This window comes from Gadus chalcogrammus, chromosome 17 (genome assembly GCF_026213295.1).
Source record: "Gadus chalcogrammus isolate NIFS_2021 chromosome 17, NIFS_Gcha_1.0, whole genome shotgun sequence".
In the NCBI taxonomy this organism is placed as follows: domain Eukaryota; kingdom Metazoa; phylum Chordata; class Actinopteri; order Gadiformes; family Gadidae; genus Gadus; species Gadus chalcogrammus.
Genome location: NC_079428.1, coordinates 14,102,563 through 14,115,062, shown reverse-complemented (window position 1 = coordinate 14,115,062; position 12,500 = coordinate 14,102,563). Strand labels below are relative to the sequence as shown.

Sequence of the window (12,500 nt, the reverse complement as noted above, 5' to 3'; positions counted from 1 at the left end):
CCATCCTTCTCATACCCTCTCCACAGAGCCAAGACGGCTCCAGCAGCTCCATCATGTACTCCACCTCCAGGAGGATATGGGGCCTGTTACACTCCACAATCACGTGGGTGAGCGACGGCAGGAAGTCCTCCCAGCTCACTTCCTGTCCTGGGAACGGGATTAAAGAGGAGCTCGTTTTATCCGATTTGAAAACACTTTGAACCATTTTAAGGGGGGGTTCCTTTGCTTGGCTCATGAATCAATTCTGGATATGTTCACCTAAGGAACTGGTATGAAACCAGTATGTTGCTCAAGGACTATCAGTAACTTATTACCATGGGATCTTATAAAAAGTTTAAGTCGCTTCATAACAGGTCTATGTTATGAAACTCTAACTCTAACCAAGGCCTATACAGTTTCCAAAAGTCCAATCGATTATGGAGCCATCCAATCAGAGACTATAATGAAAGGCTAGATACTTCAAAGAGGGGGGGGGTTCCGAGGGGTTGGAAGTCTCCAAGGGAAGGGAGGGGGTCCCGCCTCACCCTACGCATTAACTAAAGTCCTGTCTGTGTACTCACGGTGCAGGGACCCCATGGCCTTGTGGACGCACTTGCAGGCCTGCAGCAGCAGCAGCACCTTGTCGATGGGCGAGTGAGACCTCTGCATCATGCCCAGCTTCTGCCTCACCCGCTCCACCTCCCGGTCGTAGGCCGCCCCCGAGGGGGCCCGGATCCCCAGCCGCTCCAGGCCGACCCCCTTGACGCGGAGCAGGTCCTGGGCCAGGCGCTGCGAGGAGCCGTCCAGGCGGTGCAGGGCCACCAGGGTGTGGTCCAGGAGCTTCTTCAGGGGCCGCAGCACGCAGCTGAACATGGCGCGCTCCATGGCCAGGTCTGGGAGGGAGGGGGGGGGGGGGAGATGGGAGCGGTTTACATAAAAGGTCTTCAACCAATATAAAATAGATATATAAAAATATGCTTTTGAAGAGAGGGCCTCAGCGCTCAACGCTTTTTAAATTAAGCACCTGACAGATTTATGTTTTCTATAGACATGGCGGGCTTTTTTTCAGCCTGTATTTCCCTACATTGTATTGCTTGAACCTTCAGCCCATGCTTTATCTTTCATGATTTCAGATCGTGGTCTTGTTTTTAAGTTTGGGCCGTTCGACAACACATCTGACAAGCAAAACCGTGCCTTCTGGACAAGGAAGAGATGAGAAACCAAGTTGAGCACTAAGCAGGAACATGCAACAGGAGCTGGCCACGCCCCAAGTACGGCTAGGATTAGCATCAGACCCAATAGGTGGAGAGTGGGCAGCGAGCAAACATGTCATCAAGGGTTTTTGGCATCGAAAGTGGTAGGGCTGCAATTAAAATAAACACAGCAGAGGCGCCCAGGTGTTTCCAGGGGCGAGGTAACCACTTGCAGTAATCAATTCTGTCGGACTCTGTCTCAAAGTAACGTTCTCAAAGGACTTCCGCAGGTTCATCTTCTTATGTTATTGCCCCATCACAGATACTCGGATACTCTTTGATATCATCACATCGCTTTGCCTCAAACCGCCACGCAAAATGGGGTTCACTCCACGGTTCAGTATGTATTACTTTCTGTAACTGACGCAGGCGGACGAGAAAGGGCCGCTCCATTAGTCCCGGAATTTCATTCCATCTCAATATTGGGAAATAAAATAATTATTTTAGGCAAATGACGCAGGGAGAGAGCAGAGAGAGGAGAGGAGCTTGCTTACGCGCGTCGGCAGTGACAAAAGAGAGAGTGGGGCGTCTAGTGGTCACATGGTCACTTCAGCTGCTTGGTTTGGTTTGGTTAATTTCACTCGACAATAATAATAGATGCCAATGATGAGGAAACACACGCAGCAAAACAAGAAAGGAGAAACAGCGACCGAGATGATGTCTCAGTGTTAACTATCAATCCCAACCGATGCTTACACCCAGTTAATGTATTCAGAGTTTCACTCCAGCCAATCAAGGCATCCCCTATCGTCTTCTTACGGCAGCCAATCACGCCACAGCTCTGGGTTTCGATTCTTGATTGTAATCAGCCGGTGCGGTGGTTGATTGGACTGAAATATCTTCATGTTGGCCGTATATGAAATTGATAAAAGATACAGTTTTGTTTTCCTGTCCGCACGCCTCAAAGTGTCTGGTGAAAGACAAGCCACAGTGTACTTGAGGAAACAGTGCCTTGACATTTAGACTGATTCACAGCGGCAGTAGGCGTAGACATATGTAAATACACCGTGCCGCCACACATCCCACTGCCTTCTCTCCTGTTTCTCCTGTCTCTCCTCCTCCTTTCATCCATTTATCCATCCATTTATTAAAAAAAAAATATATATGTTAATCCATTAGGAATCCACTCATTCATCCATCCAGCATCTGATCAACTCACCCGCCCATTCAACTCTCCACTCATCCCTTCATCCATCCATCACCCATCCACTCACCACCCACCCATCCATCCAACCATCATACATCCAACCATCATCCACTCATCCAACCATCATCCACTCATCCATCATCCACCCATCCATCCAGCAATCCATCCAGCCCTCCACCCTCATTGTCCAGGAGGCACCATCGCTCACTGCCGCTCTGTAATATCAGTCCATCCCCGCTCCGCCTCCTCCCCCCCCCCGCCCCCCGTCCCTGTTCACCGCCAGTCATCACATCATCGCCCTGCCTGTGATCCATCACTCACGTCTCCTTCACCTCCCCCCCCCCACGCCCCCTCTCTTCCTCCCGTCTCCGTTACCTTACAGTGGTTCCCCCTCCAGCTCACCCAGCTCGTCTTCATACAGTACATGTACTGTACATGTACTGTACATGTACTGTACACGCAGGCACTCTGAATGCATGGGCTTAGGCTCAACGTCTCTGTGGACCACCTGGGAGGTCTGGAATTAATCACAGCGGATCGGTACTACATGGATTTAAACCGGGGGGGAGGAGGAAAAATAATCATTTGAATTTCATTACAGATCCTGTGTAATAAAAAAAACTGTTGGAAAAAGAGGGTTATTTTTATTGCAGTTACTTGCAAAGATGGAATACATCCATTACATTAATAAAGCTCTCTCTCTCTCTCTCTCTCTCTCTCTCTCTCTCTCTCTCTCTCCCTCTCCCTCTCCCTCTCTCTCTCTCTCTCTCTCTCTCTCTCTCTCTCTCTCTCTCTCTCTCTCTCTCCCTCTCTCTCTCTCACTCTCTCTCTCTCTCTCTCTCTCTCTCTCTCTCTCTCTCTCTCTCTCTCTCTCTCTCTCTCTCTCTCTCTCACTCTCTCTCTCGCTCTCTCTCTCTCTCTCTCTTTCTCTCTCTCTCTCTCTCTCCCTCCAAGTGAGCGTGGGCCTACTGTGATCTTTTTATGATAAATGAGCAGAGAGAGAGAAAATGCTAATGCTTCCCGCCAACGCAAAACCAGCACCAGAGCACTGCCCTGCTCGCTAACCTGCACGCTAACCTGTACGCTAACCTGCGCTCTGCCCTGTTCAATGCCAGTGTTAGTGTGTCGGTTAGACACTAACCTGTTCACTGGCAGTGTTAGTGTGTTGGTTAGACACTAACCTGTTCACTGCCAGTGTTAGTGTCGGTTAGACACTAACCTGTTCACTGCCAGTGTTAGTGTGTCGGTTAGACACTAACCTGTTCACTGCCAGTGTTAGTTTGTTGGTTAGACACTAACCTGCCCGCTGCCCTGTTCACTGCCGGAGTTAGTGTGTCGATTCGTGTGCCCAGCACACGATCAATTATGCTGACCCACATGAGTGCTAACCTCTTCGCTGCCCTGCTTGCTTAAGTGCAAAATACACTGGCACCGAACGGCGCGCGTCAAACCAACCTCCCCCACTATTTTACCACCACACACCGGTGACTAAACTTAGTATCATTGTAAGCACAAACAGAGGATTGTGGTCATCAGTCCCATATAGGTAGTCAGAAAACAATTGGTATAACGTTATGGCAGCCAACCAACTATGGTGGTTGATCTGCTGCTTTGAAAATCTAATCACTATTGGTGCTCGGGGCGGAACTTAACGCGCGTAAACTGCGCACCACGGCGCTGGTGTGTAGCCTGCTTTATAATTGTCCACATGCCGACCAACGGCCCTGCACGCTAACCCACACGCTAACTTGCACCTTCAACTCCTTAGTCAACCCCACACATAAAGATTTATAAAAAAACATAGAAGTAGAGCTACATACTCCTACATACTAATCGAATGTACTATTTAGCATGCACGTGTGCAGCACACATACCTACACATGTACACACACGCACAATACACTGACACATAGAGCTGTAAGCTTCATGCATCTGCAAGTGCGCCCCCAACAGTTCACACACATCCAAACGATGCGTATCTCGCATGGGCTGGAGCACACACCCACTCCCTACACAACTGTGTGCGTGTGTGTGTGTGTGAGTGTGGAGAAAGGGCTTTCCTCACTGCAGTTTCTCAACTCCACAGAGACCAAATGAGCCTCTTTGAGTGGCGCTCCCCTCATCCAATTGGTTGCACAGGATCCCAACCGTCATCAACGAGGGAGAGGATGCGGTTTGGTGAGGAAAGCCCCCATGACTGTCGTTAACAGAGTGTGCGTGGATTTGTCAGAGGAGGGATCGGCCACAACTGAGTTGCCGTAAAGAAACCCGGGGGGGGGGGGGGAGTTGAGTGAGATTGAGATGTTAACCTCGTCCATGAGATGACGCTGTGCGTTCCGCCCTACCTTGCTCGCTCTCCGGCACCAGGGTCTGGATGGGCGGCTCCAGCTCCCCGCTATCCAGCAGGCAGCTCTTGGCCTGGGTCAGGAAGAGCCTCAGGCCCTGCAGCACCTCCACGGAGCCCCCCGCCGCCCCCGCGGAGGAGGACGGCGACGCCAGGCGCCTCAGCTCCTCCCTCTGCGTCTGCAGGAAGTCCTGGACCATCGCGCCGAAGGCGGAGCGGCGGTCCCGGGACAGCTCCTCCACCAGCCGGGTCACGCGCTTCTCCGGGGCGAAGAAACACACAAAGGCGGCGCTCATGCGCTGCAGGCCGCCGCGGCAACGGGAGCGCATGAGGGGCGGGCGGTGGGGGGCCGCCGCCTGGAGCAGGGAGGGGGAGGAGGAGGTGGAGGTGGAGGGGGGAAGGAGGAAGCCCTCGAGGGAGGCGGAGGCGTCGTCAGCGGGCGGGGAGGCGTCCTGGTCGGGCTCCTCGTCCAGACTGCTGAAGGAGCTGCTGCTGTCCAGCTCCGCCAGGGAGGGGGTGGGCACGGCGTCCAGACCCAGCACCGCCGCCTCCACGCTGGGCTCCTGCTGAGGGGGGACGGGCTCCCCGGCCGCCTCATCACATCGGGACAATGAAATGTGTTATTTTATTATCGTAAAGGATCCGTTATTGGATGAACGTTACCTTAGAGTTTTCTTAGAATCTTTGGTAATTAACTGAATTCTTATTTTAATAAAAATAGTATTGTTATCATATTATATCATTTGAATGATCAATTATACAAACTAATCCACTTGTTTTGTTCAAATAAACAGACCAAAGGCTTTTCCGAAAACAGCTTTGTTGAACATGGCCCTGTTCTCAAAACGTCTTGTGGTTTATTTATGAAACCCTCCGTCTGAACATGTTTTCCTGGAGCCCCGGTCTCATCCTTTGACGAACGCATTGACTCATCTCCGTGCACCAGGTCCCTCCTCCCACCCCCCGTCTCCCTCCTCCAGGCCCCTTTCTCCCTCCTCCATCGCTCCCGGTCTCCCTCCTTCCCCTCCCCCTCCATCACTCACACCGGTCTCCCTCCTCCACCTCCATCGCTCCTCCCTCCTCCCCCTCCATCGCTCCTCCCTTCATCACTCCCTCCTCCCCCTCCATCACTCCCCTCGGTCTCCCTCCTCCCCCTCCATCCCTCCCCCCTCCTCCCGCTCCATCACTCCCCCTCCATCCCTGCCCTCGGTCTCCCTCCTCCCCCTCCATCACTCCCTCCTCCCCCTCCCTCCCCCTCCCCTACCTGCGGGGCCCGGGCCGGCGGCAGCTCCTCGTCCTCCAGCGAGGCGGGGGACACCGCGGGGCTCCTCCTCAGGGGCCCGGCCCCGGCGTGCACCTTCCTCTGGGGGAGCCTCTCCTCGGGGGGCCCCGGTCGTTCCGGGGTGCGGGAGGGGGAGGAGGAGGCGGAGGAGCCCCCGCCCTCCATGGAGAGGTGCATGGAGCCGTCGGTGGAGAGACGCACCCGCATGCTGCGCTTGAAGCGGAGCCGCTTGGTGGAGGCGCCGCCGTGGCTGGACTGCTGCTGCTGGGTCTGAAGGGCCTGAAGGGTCTGGAGGGCCTGCTGGCTCTGGGGAAGCTGGGTCCCCGGGAGGGAACACACAGGGTGGGACACATGTTGCGTGGAGGTAGGTTCAACGGAGCGGGCAAAGTAGTGGCAGATAAGGCTTGAACTTCACACACACACGCGCACACCTAAACACCACACACATCGCTTTCACTCCAATTTTTATTGAAGTTGTACTTTGGCGGCAGGTTTGACGTTGTCCGGATCACTTTAGGGGACCAGGGGCGGGCCCCAAAGCCCGCCCCTGGACACGCCCCTGCTTGGGGCGCGTCAAATCAAACCTGCATTTGATCCAATGGCCGGAGATCTGCTTGCTGGGTTAATTATAGCAACTCAATGAGCATCATCACACAGTTAATAAAGACCACGCCCCTAGAGTCTTAAATCTCATCTGCTCTCCTATCATTTTCGAAGCGATAATTCGTCAAAACTGGACGAAAGCTCTGAATTTCTCGACTGACCTCCAGCTGCAGGAAGAGGGGGTTGATGAAGCAAAGCTTCCCCTGTTTCAGTGGGCCCCCCAACAGGTCCAGCGCCGGCGCAACAGCTGGTACAAGCTGGCCCTTGGGACCGAACTCCTCCGACTGGTCCACGGATCCATTCTCGGTGGGGCTCGATGCGTTCCAGAACTCTGCGGGTCATCATCGTATGTAGGAGAGGCGCAGTGCTGGATGGCTTTGAAATGTGTGACCACCCTATTTCATTTGTTTGAATGGTATATTGTTCCACTCGCCAAGCTAAAGTATTCCATACAACAATTCTTGTCAACCAAAAGCAGCAGAAAACCACAGTTTGGCCTTCACTCAACCCTTGGATAATTGTGTTCATGCTATTATTATACCTACATTGATGTAAAATATTTTCAAAAGTTGTGCACAAACAAAACAAGCACTTTTCAAAAAAAATTAATATGTTTATTAATTATTTTATGTTATTAAAGCTATTTAGAATCATTCATTGTAATATAATTGTACAAATATCCTGACTACAATCAATAACTGATGATCTGATCAAAAAAAAAGAGAAATCTGGTAAAGTCTGGTATCTGTGGCTGCAGCAGGCCTGTAAAAAGCCTGTCAAATGAAGATGTTTGGCTGGTCAACCTGTCCGTCTACCTGTCGACCCCTTGCCTGCGTGCGCTCAATGCCCAGGATCGGATTGGCTCTGGAGAGAGGCCTGAATGGAGGGCTGGTATATATATTGGATGGATCCTTAAAAATTTAGCTTACCTTGTCTCGCCTCTCCAAATTGCGTACATTAGCTAGTGAGTTATAATGAAGATGGATGGGAATAAAATGAAAGCCACAGTACCAAAGATCCCCACTGGCCCACATTGGGAAGCAGTGTAACAGGGCCCTCAACTCAAAACCCTCCATGATGGCCATCATTTAGACAACAACAACTTAGAAAAACATCTCCTAAGAAGACCAACGTGTGGAGCTGTGCAGAAGTCTCTCTCTAGCTCTACCTTGTCCCATGTGGGAGATGGCTTCCAGCTGCCTGTGTGAGGTCGCTCGAGCGATGACCTCGGGCAGCTGCAGTGGGAAAGGCAACACATCCCTGTGAACAAACACCACTGTCAACCACAGTGAGCAACAAGCAAACCTGTGTTCAGATGTTTTCAAGGTTTACGTTTTTTGGATCAGATAAAAGTGTATTTTGGCTTTCGATAATTTGCTGCGATTGCTACTGCTGACGCCATCCGACAAGGATGCGATTAGGGGTTAGAATGCGGGCGTTGGGTATCGAACCCAGTACTTTTCTGCTAGGAATTGAACACCCTAAGCAGCACAAGGTGTAACGAAGCTATGGTCAAAGCTACAGTCAAAGCCACAGTCAAAGACACGGTCAAAGCCAGGGTCAAAGCCAGGGTCAAAGCCACGGCTTTGACCCTGGCTTCGCCCACGATCGTGACACACGGACTGACTCTGACTCCTGACTCTCTTGCCCTAACGGCGGAAAGATGCTGTCGTTACCGGCTGATGCAGTAGAAGGCCACCAGTCTGCAGAGGTCAGGGAAGCTGAGTGCAGAGCTCTCCAAGGAGAAAGCTGGGGAGAGAAGAGACACACCATCACCAGCCACATCGGGTCCTATAAGCCCTGATCAGTGTTTCAAGAGCCCTCAGTGGTTCTAAGTGAGGATTCTCTGGGCGTCCAATGCATTAACTTCATGATGATGGCTTTTTTGTATTTTGATCTTGTGTTCCGTTTTTTTGGTTCTTTTTATAGAATATCAATGTAGATATAATTCTGTATGACGGATTTGCTCCTTGTCCTTCACACGCATTGAATTTAAAACAAATCGGACACATTACCTACCACAATAGGCCTCATGCAAGAACCACTCGAACACACACATTTATGCTTGTGATTCAAGCACAAGCACCTATTTGCCCTTCACACATTCAATCCTTGTGCTTACAATTTTCTCTTAGGTACTTTCTAAATCTATGAGTGGTCTAGACTTGTCTAGGTTTGCTGGCCAAAGCCAAAGCAACCGATTCCTATTCCATGTCTTTAACTAATGATTACATAAAACTGTGACAGTGACGTAAATAATACACCTGCGACAATATTCTCCGCCGATGACACAGTCTTATTAATGTAGTTGTATGACGTTTTTCCATTATAGAAGAATAATCCTAATCAAAATAGCATTAACAAGAATAGAGGATATATTGTTGCTGCGTGGGCGGTGGAATAACTGATTACCATGCTGGGTAATCGTGGCGTTTGTCTCCGTAGGAACGCAGTCGCGGGCTATGTTCCATCAAATCTTCTTTATTCAAGAGTGCGTCGATACAGTTTTGGATTTGTTGGCTGATATTTCAATGATGCGCGGCTATAGATCCGTGTGTGGGTTTATCTGACGCGTGTATGTGTGTGTCTATGCACGCACAGTCCTTGGGGCGCTGCACTGTGTGGCCCTGTCCACACTGCCCTTCCTCACAGCCTACTCCTTCTCAGGACAAGCTTAGTATTATTAAACATGACGTGATTCATATTTCTGGCGGCCAGTAGTAATATCAACACCTCAAACTGCATGGACACATGGATCGCCTGGCCTTGCCAAGACGTCTTTCAGATTCTATTTTAAAATGTCTTTATTTTTTGGGACAGCCGGCAGTGGGTTGCGCACTTACAATTCTTCCCGCTGCTTTACCTTAGCAGGTGCTCTGTTGCCACTTAACGGACGCTGCCAACTTTTTGGTGGGTTTTCTGTCATCCGTTTCCAAAAGAGGACTTACGCACACTTTTTCCCCTGGCCTGGTACTGTTTTTTATGACTGGCATCGCTGAGGATCGAGGTGTCGATGACGCAAATCGATGCCCATTCATTACAATAAGGGTACATTAATGAACCAATAATAAACCATTGGGAGATACAGTAAAATTCATTCATTAACAGTTCATTAACTAAAAGTCTTGTCATTATTTATTTATGGTGTTTATTTTTAATAACGCTGTTCATGTTCATTAAGGTAATAATGTTGCCTTAAGGTATTAATGTATACATTATTTAATAGGGTTATAACCCCAACCAACCCCTACGCTAATGATGTTAAATACTGCTTAATACTGCATTTACTTATCTAAATGAATGGTTAATAACGTATTGTAAAGTGTTACCTAATATTCCCTTGAACACAGGCACTCATTTTTGAACAGGTGGGATTCGTCATGGTTACCCACTGTTTAGGACAATCTCCTGTACTGAGGAGCGTGTGCTGAAACTGACGTGGCACACTCTTATGAACGCACAAAAGTCAAGTAAAAGAGACGCAAATTATCTCACATGAGGCCCATCGATTATAAATGCCATTTTCTCCTTTCTGGCCTGAATCAAACGACATGAGAAAGGTTTGTTAGCAGCTAACGGCTCACAGACTGCTATAGCATTTCTCTACTCACTGGAGTCTTCCTCACAGATGAAGAGCTCTCGGATGGAGGCGGGGCTTCGCTCCTTGGTTGCCCGGAGACACAGGAGCTTCCTGTGGCTGAAGCCGCACTTGCGCACCAGGAACGTCTGAAGGTCCATCATGAATGACAGTAATAACATAGAACAACGTGTTGAGGTATTGTTTCTGTGGCGTGGTGTTTTCCATGAAGAAACCATGTGAGGGTGTAAGTGGGACCAAAGAGCAGAGAGGAGCCGGAGGGAAATGATTTGTAATGAAAGACTAATTATGATTAATAATTAGACAAAGAATAACAATAGTTTGGCTTGCTTGGCGATCCCACTAATTATCTTTAATTGAAAAATTGCCAAAAAAACACTCCAAAGAGTTACAAGGGCAAACAGCAAATTGTGAACTCAAAAAATGCATCTAAAAAAAGAACGGAAAACAGCTCCGGCAAGGAAAAGGGCAGAAAACTAAAATAGCAAAAGGTTAACTGAAATCTGATCTCAAACGCTCTCACTCTAGGAAATACTTTGCAAGGGCACAAGTAACATACCTTGAGGCTAGTGAAAGCAGAGCAAAGGAAAACACACAAGTCTTGAGTGCATCAAACCAAACAAGATAGAGCTGAACCATATACAGGTGATTGGGGATTGAGGATTGTTCTAGAACTTTGGAGAGAGCCCTCTCTCTGGTCTGGAGAATTTTCACCCTTCCCGGCCAGGGGCCAATTGAGCTGTATCCATTAAAAAAATTCAATTCAACGCATGGAAGATAAATAATTCAGTATTGAATAAATGTTTTATACGATACATTAAGTCATACAATATGATATGATGACAATAAAGCTTGTGTTGCTGCTGTTTGATTATATTTTTATACACCATCATATTTTAATATGGCTGCTGTTTGTTTTTAATATATGTTGCGTGGTTAGCCTCATCACATTAATTGAAATTACCAGGAGGTTTGATTATCTATGCTACTGTCATGCTAGCGATTATACTAACAATTTCAACCTGAACTTGGTTTCAGTTTCAGTTTCCAATTTCAGTAACAGATGACCTTCATCTAAACATTTACGTCTCAGATGGGGGATGAGGTGATGGGTGTGGGGGTGATGGGTGTGGGGGTGATGGGTGTGGAGGTGATGGGTGTGGAGGTGATGGGTGTGGAGGTGATGGGTGTGGAGGTGGGGGGTGTGGAGGTGATGGGTGTGGGGGTGATGGGTGTGGGGGTGATGGGTGTGGAGGTGATGGGTGTGGAGGTGATGGGTGTGGAGGTGATGGGTGTGGAGGTGGGGGGTGTGGAGGTGATGGGTGTTGAGGTGGGGGGTGTGGAGGTGATGGGTGTTGAGGTGGGAGGTTTGGAGGGGAGATCCGCTCCTCTCACCCCGACTGGCTCTCTCAGCAGGATGTAGAGGGCGGAGTCTCGGTTGAGCGACAGCTGCAGCCAGACGGGGTGTGTGAGGAGCAGCCGGTCCAGCACGCTGAAGGCCCGCTGAGGACCTGAGTGAGGACGGCGCACCTCCTCCTGCATCCTTCCCCCCACGCGTGCATGCGGAAACACACACACAAACACGCACCCACACACACACACACACACACACACACACACACAGAAACACACACACACACACACACACACACACACACACACACACACACACACACAAACACAAACACATACATTATTTAGAGATCGAGCGATAGATAGATGGAGATCAACAGACAGACAGGCAGATAGGCAGATAGACAGAGAGATGGATAGAGATATATACAGAGAGACAAGAGAGATAGAGATGGATAGATAGATAGAGAGACAAACAGACTTCATATACAATACAGAGACGTGTGTTGATGTTTGCTGCGCTTTTTTATGATTGTATGATTTATGATGAATTTTAACGAACTAAAGGGGCCCTTTGGCCTGTGAATAAATTATTAACATTTCACATCTCTCTCTCTCAACCCTCTCTCTTTCTTTGTCTGTCTCTCTCCCTCTAGTCTTTCTCTCTCTCTCCCTCCACCTGTCTCATTTCCTTTCCTCTCTCTCTCTCTCTCTAATTCGCTAGCTGCTGGATGTCACCGTGGTGACACTGTGTGGGCAGACGGAGAGCGCTTGCGAGCATAGCAGCAGATGGTTGCCATGCCAACCAGGGCCTACACATCCTACCAGGCAATCCCACTCAGTCAAACACCCGCTCTCCACTGAAAAGTTACGCACGCACACGCCAGCGCACACACACACACACACACACACACACACACACACACACACACACACACACA

General features: G+C 49.5%; 1 protein-coding gene across 1 annotated transcript in view; it reads right to left on the bottom strand.

Moving 5' to 3' along the window:
- rin1b (Ras and Rab interactor 1b) overlaps nucleotides 1-12,500 on the bottom strand; it is a 24,781-nt gene that overhangs the window by 5,549 nt on the left and 6,732 nt on the right. The window contains exons 2-11 of the mRNA XM_056575976.1: nucleotides 11,602-11,749; nucleotides 10,220-10,334; nucleotides 8,285-8,357; nucleotides 7,777-7,868; nucleotides 6,770-6,939; nucleotides 5,988-6,320; nucleotides 5,146-5,304; nucleotides 4,725-5,079; nucleotides 557-872; nucleotides 16-170 (exon numbers count right to left, since the gene is read on the bottom strand). Of these exons, the coding sequence (XP_056431951.1) occupies nucleotides 16-170; nucleotides 557-872; nucleotides 4,725-5,079; nucleotides 5,146-5,304; nucleotides 5,988-6,320; nucleotides 6,770-6,939; nucleotides 7,777-7,868; nucleotides 8,285-8,357; nucleotides 10,220-10,334; nucleotides 11,602-11,749 (1,916 nt within the window). The remainder of the gene's footprint in view (nucleotides 1-15; nucleotides 171-556; nucleotides 873-4,724; nucleotides 5,080-5,145; nucleotides 5,305-5,987; nucleotides 6,321-6,769; nucleotides 6,940-7,776; nucleotides 7,869-8,284; nucleotides 8,358-10,219; nucleotides 10,335-11,601; nucleotides 11,750-12,500) is intronic.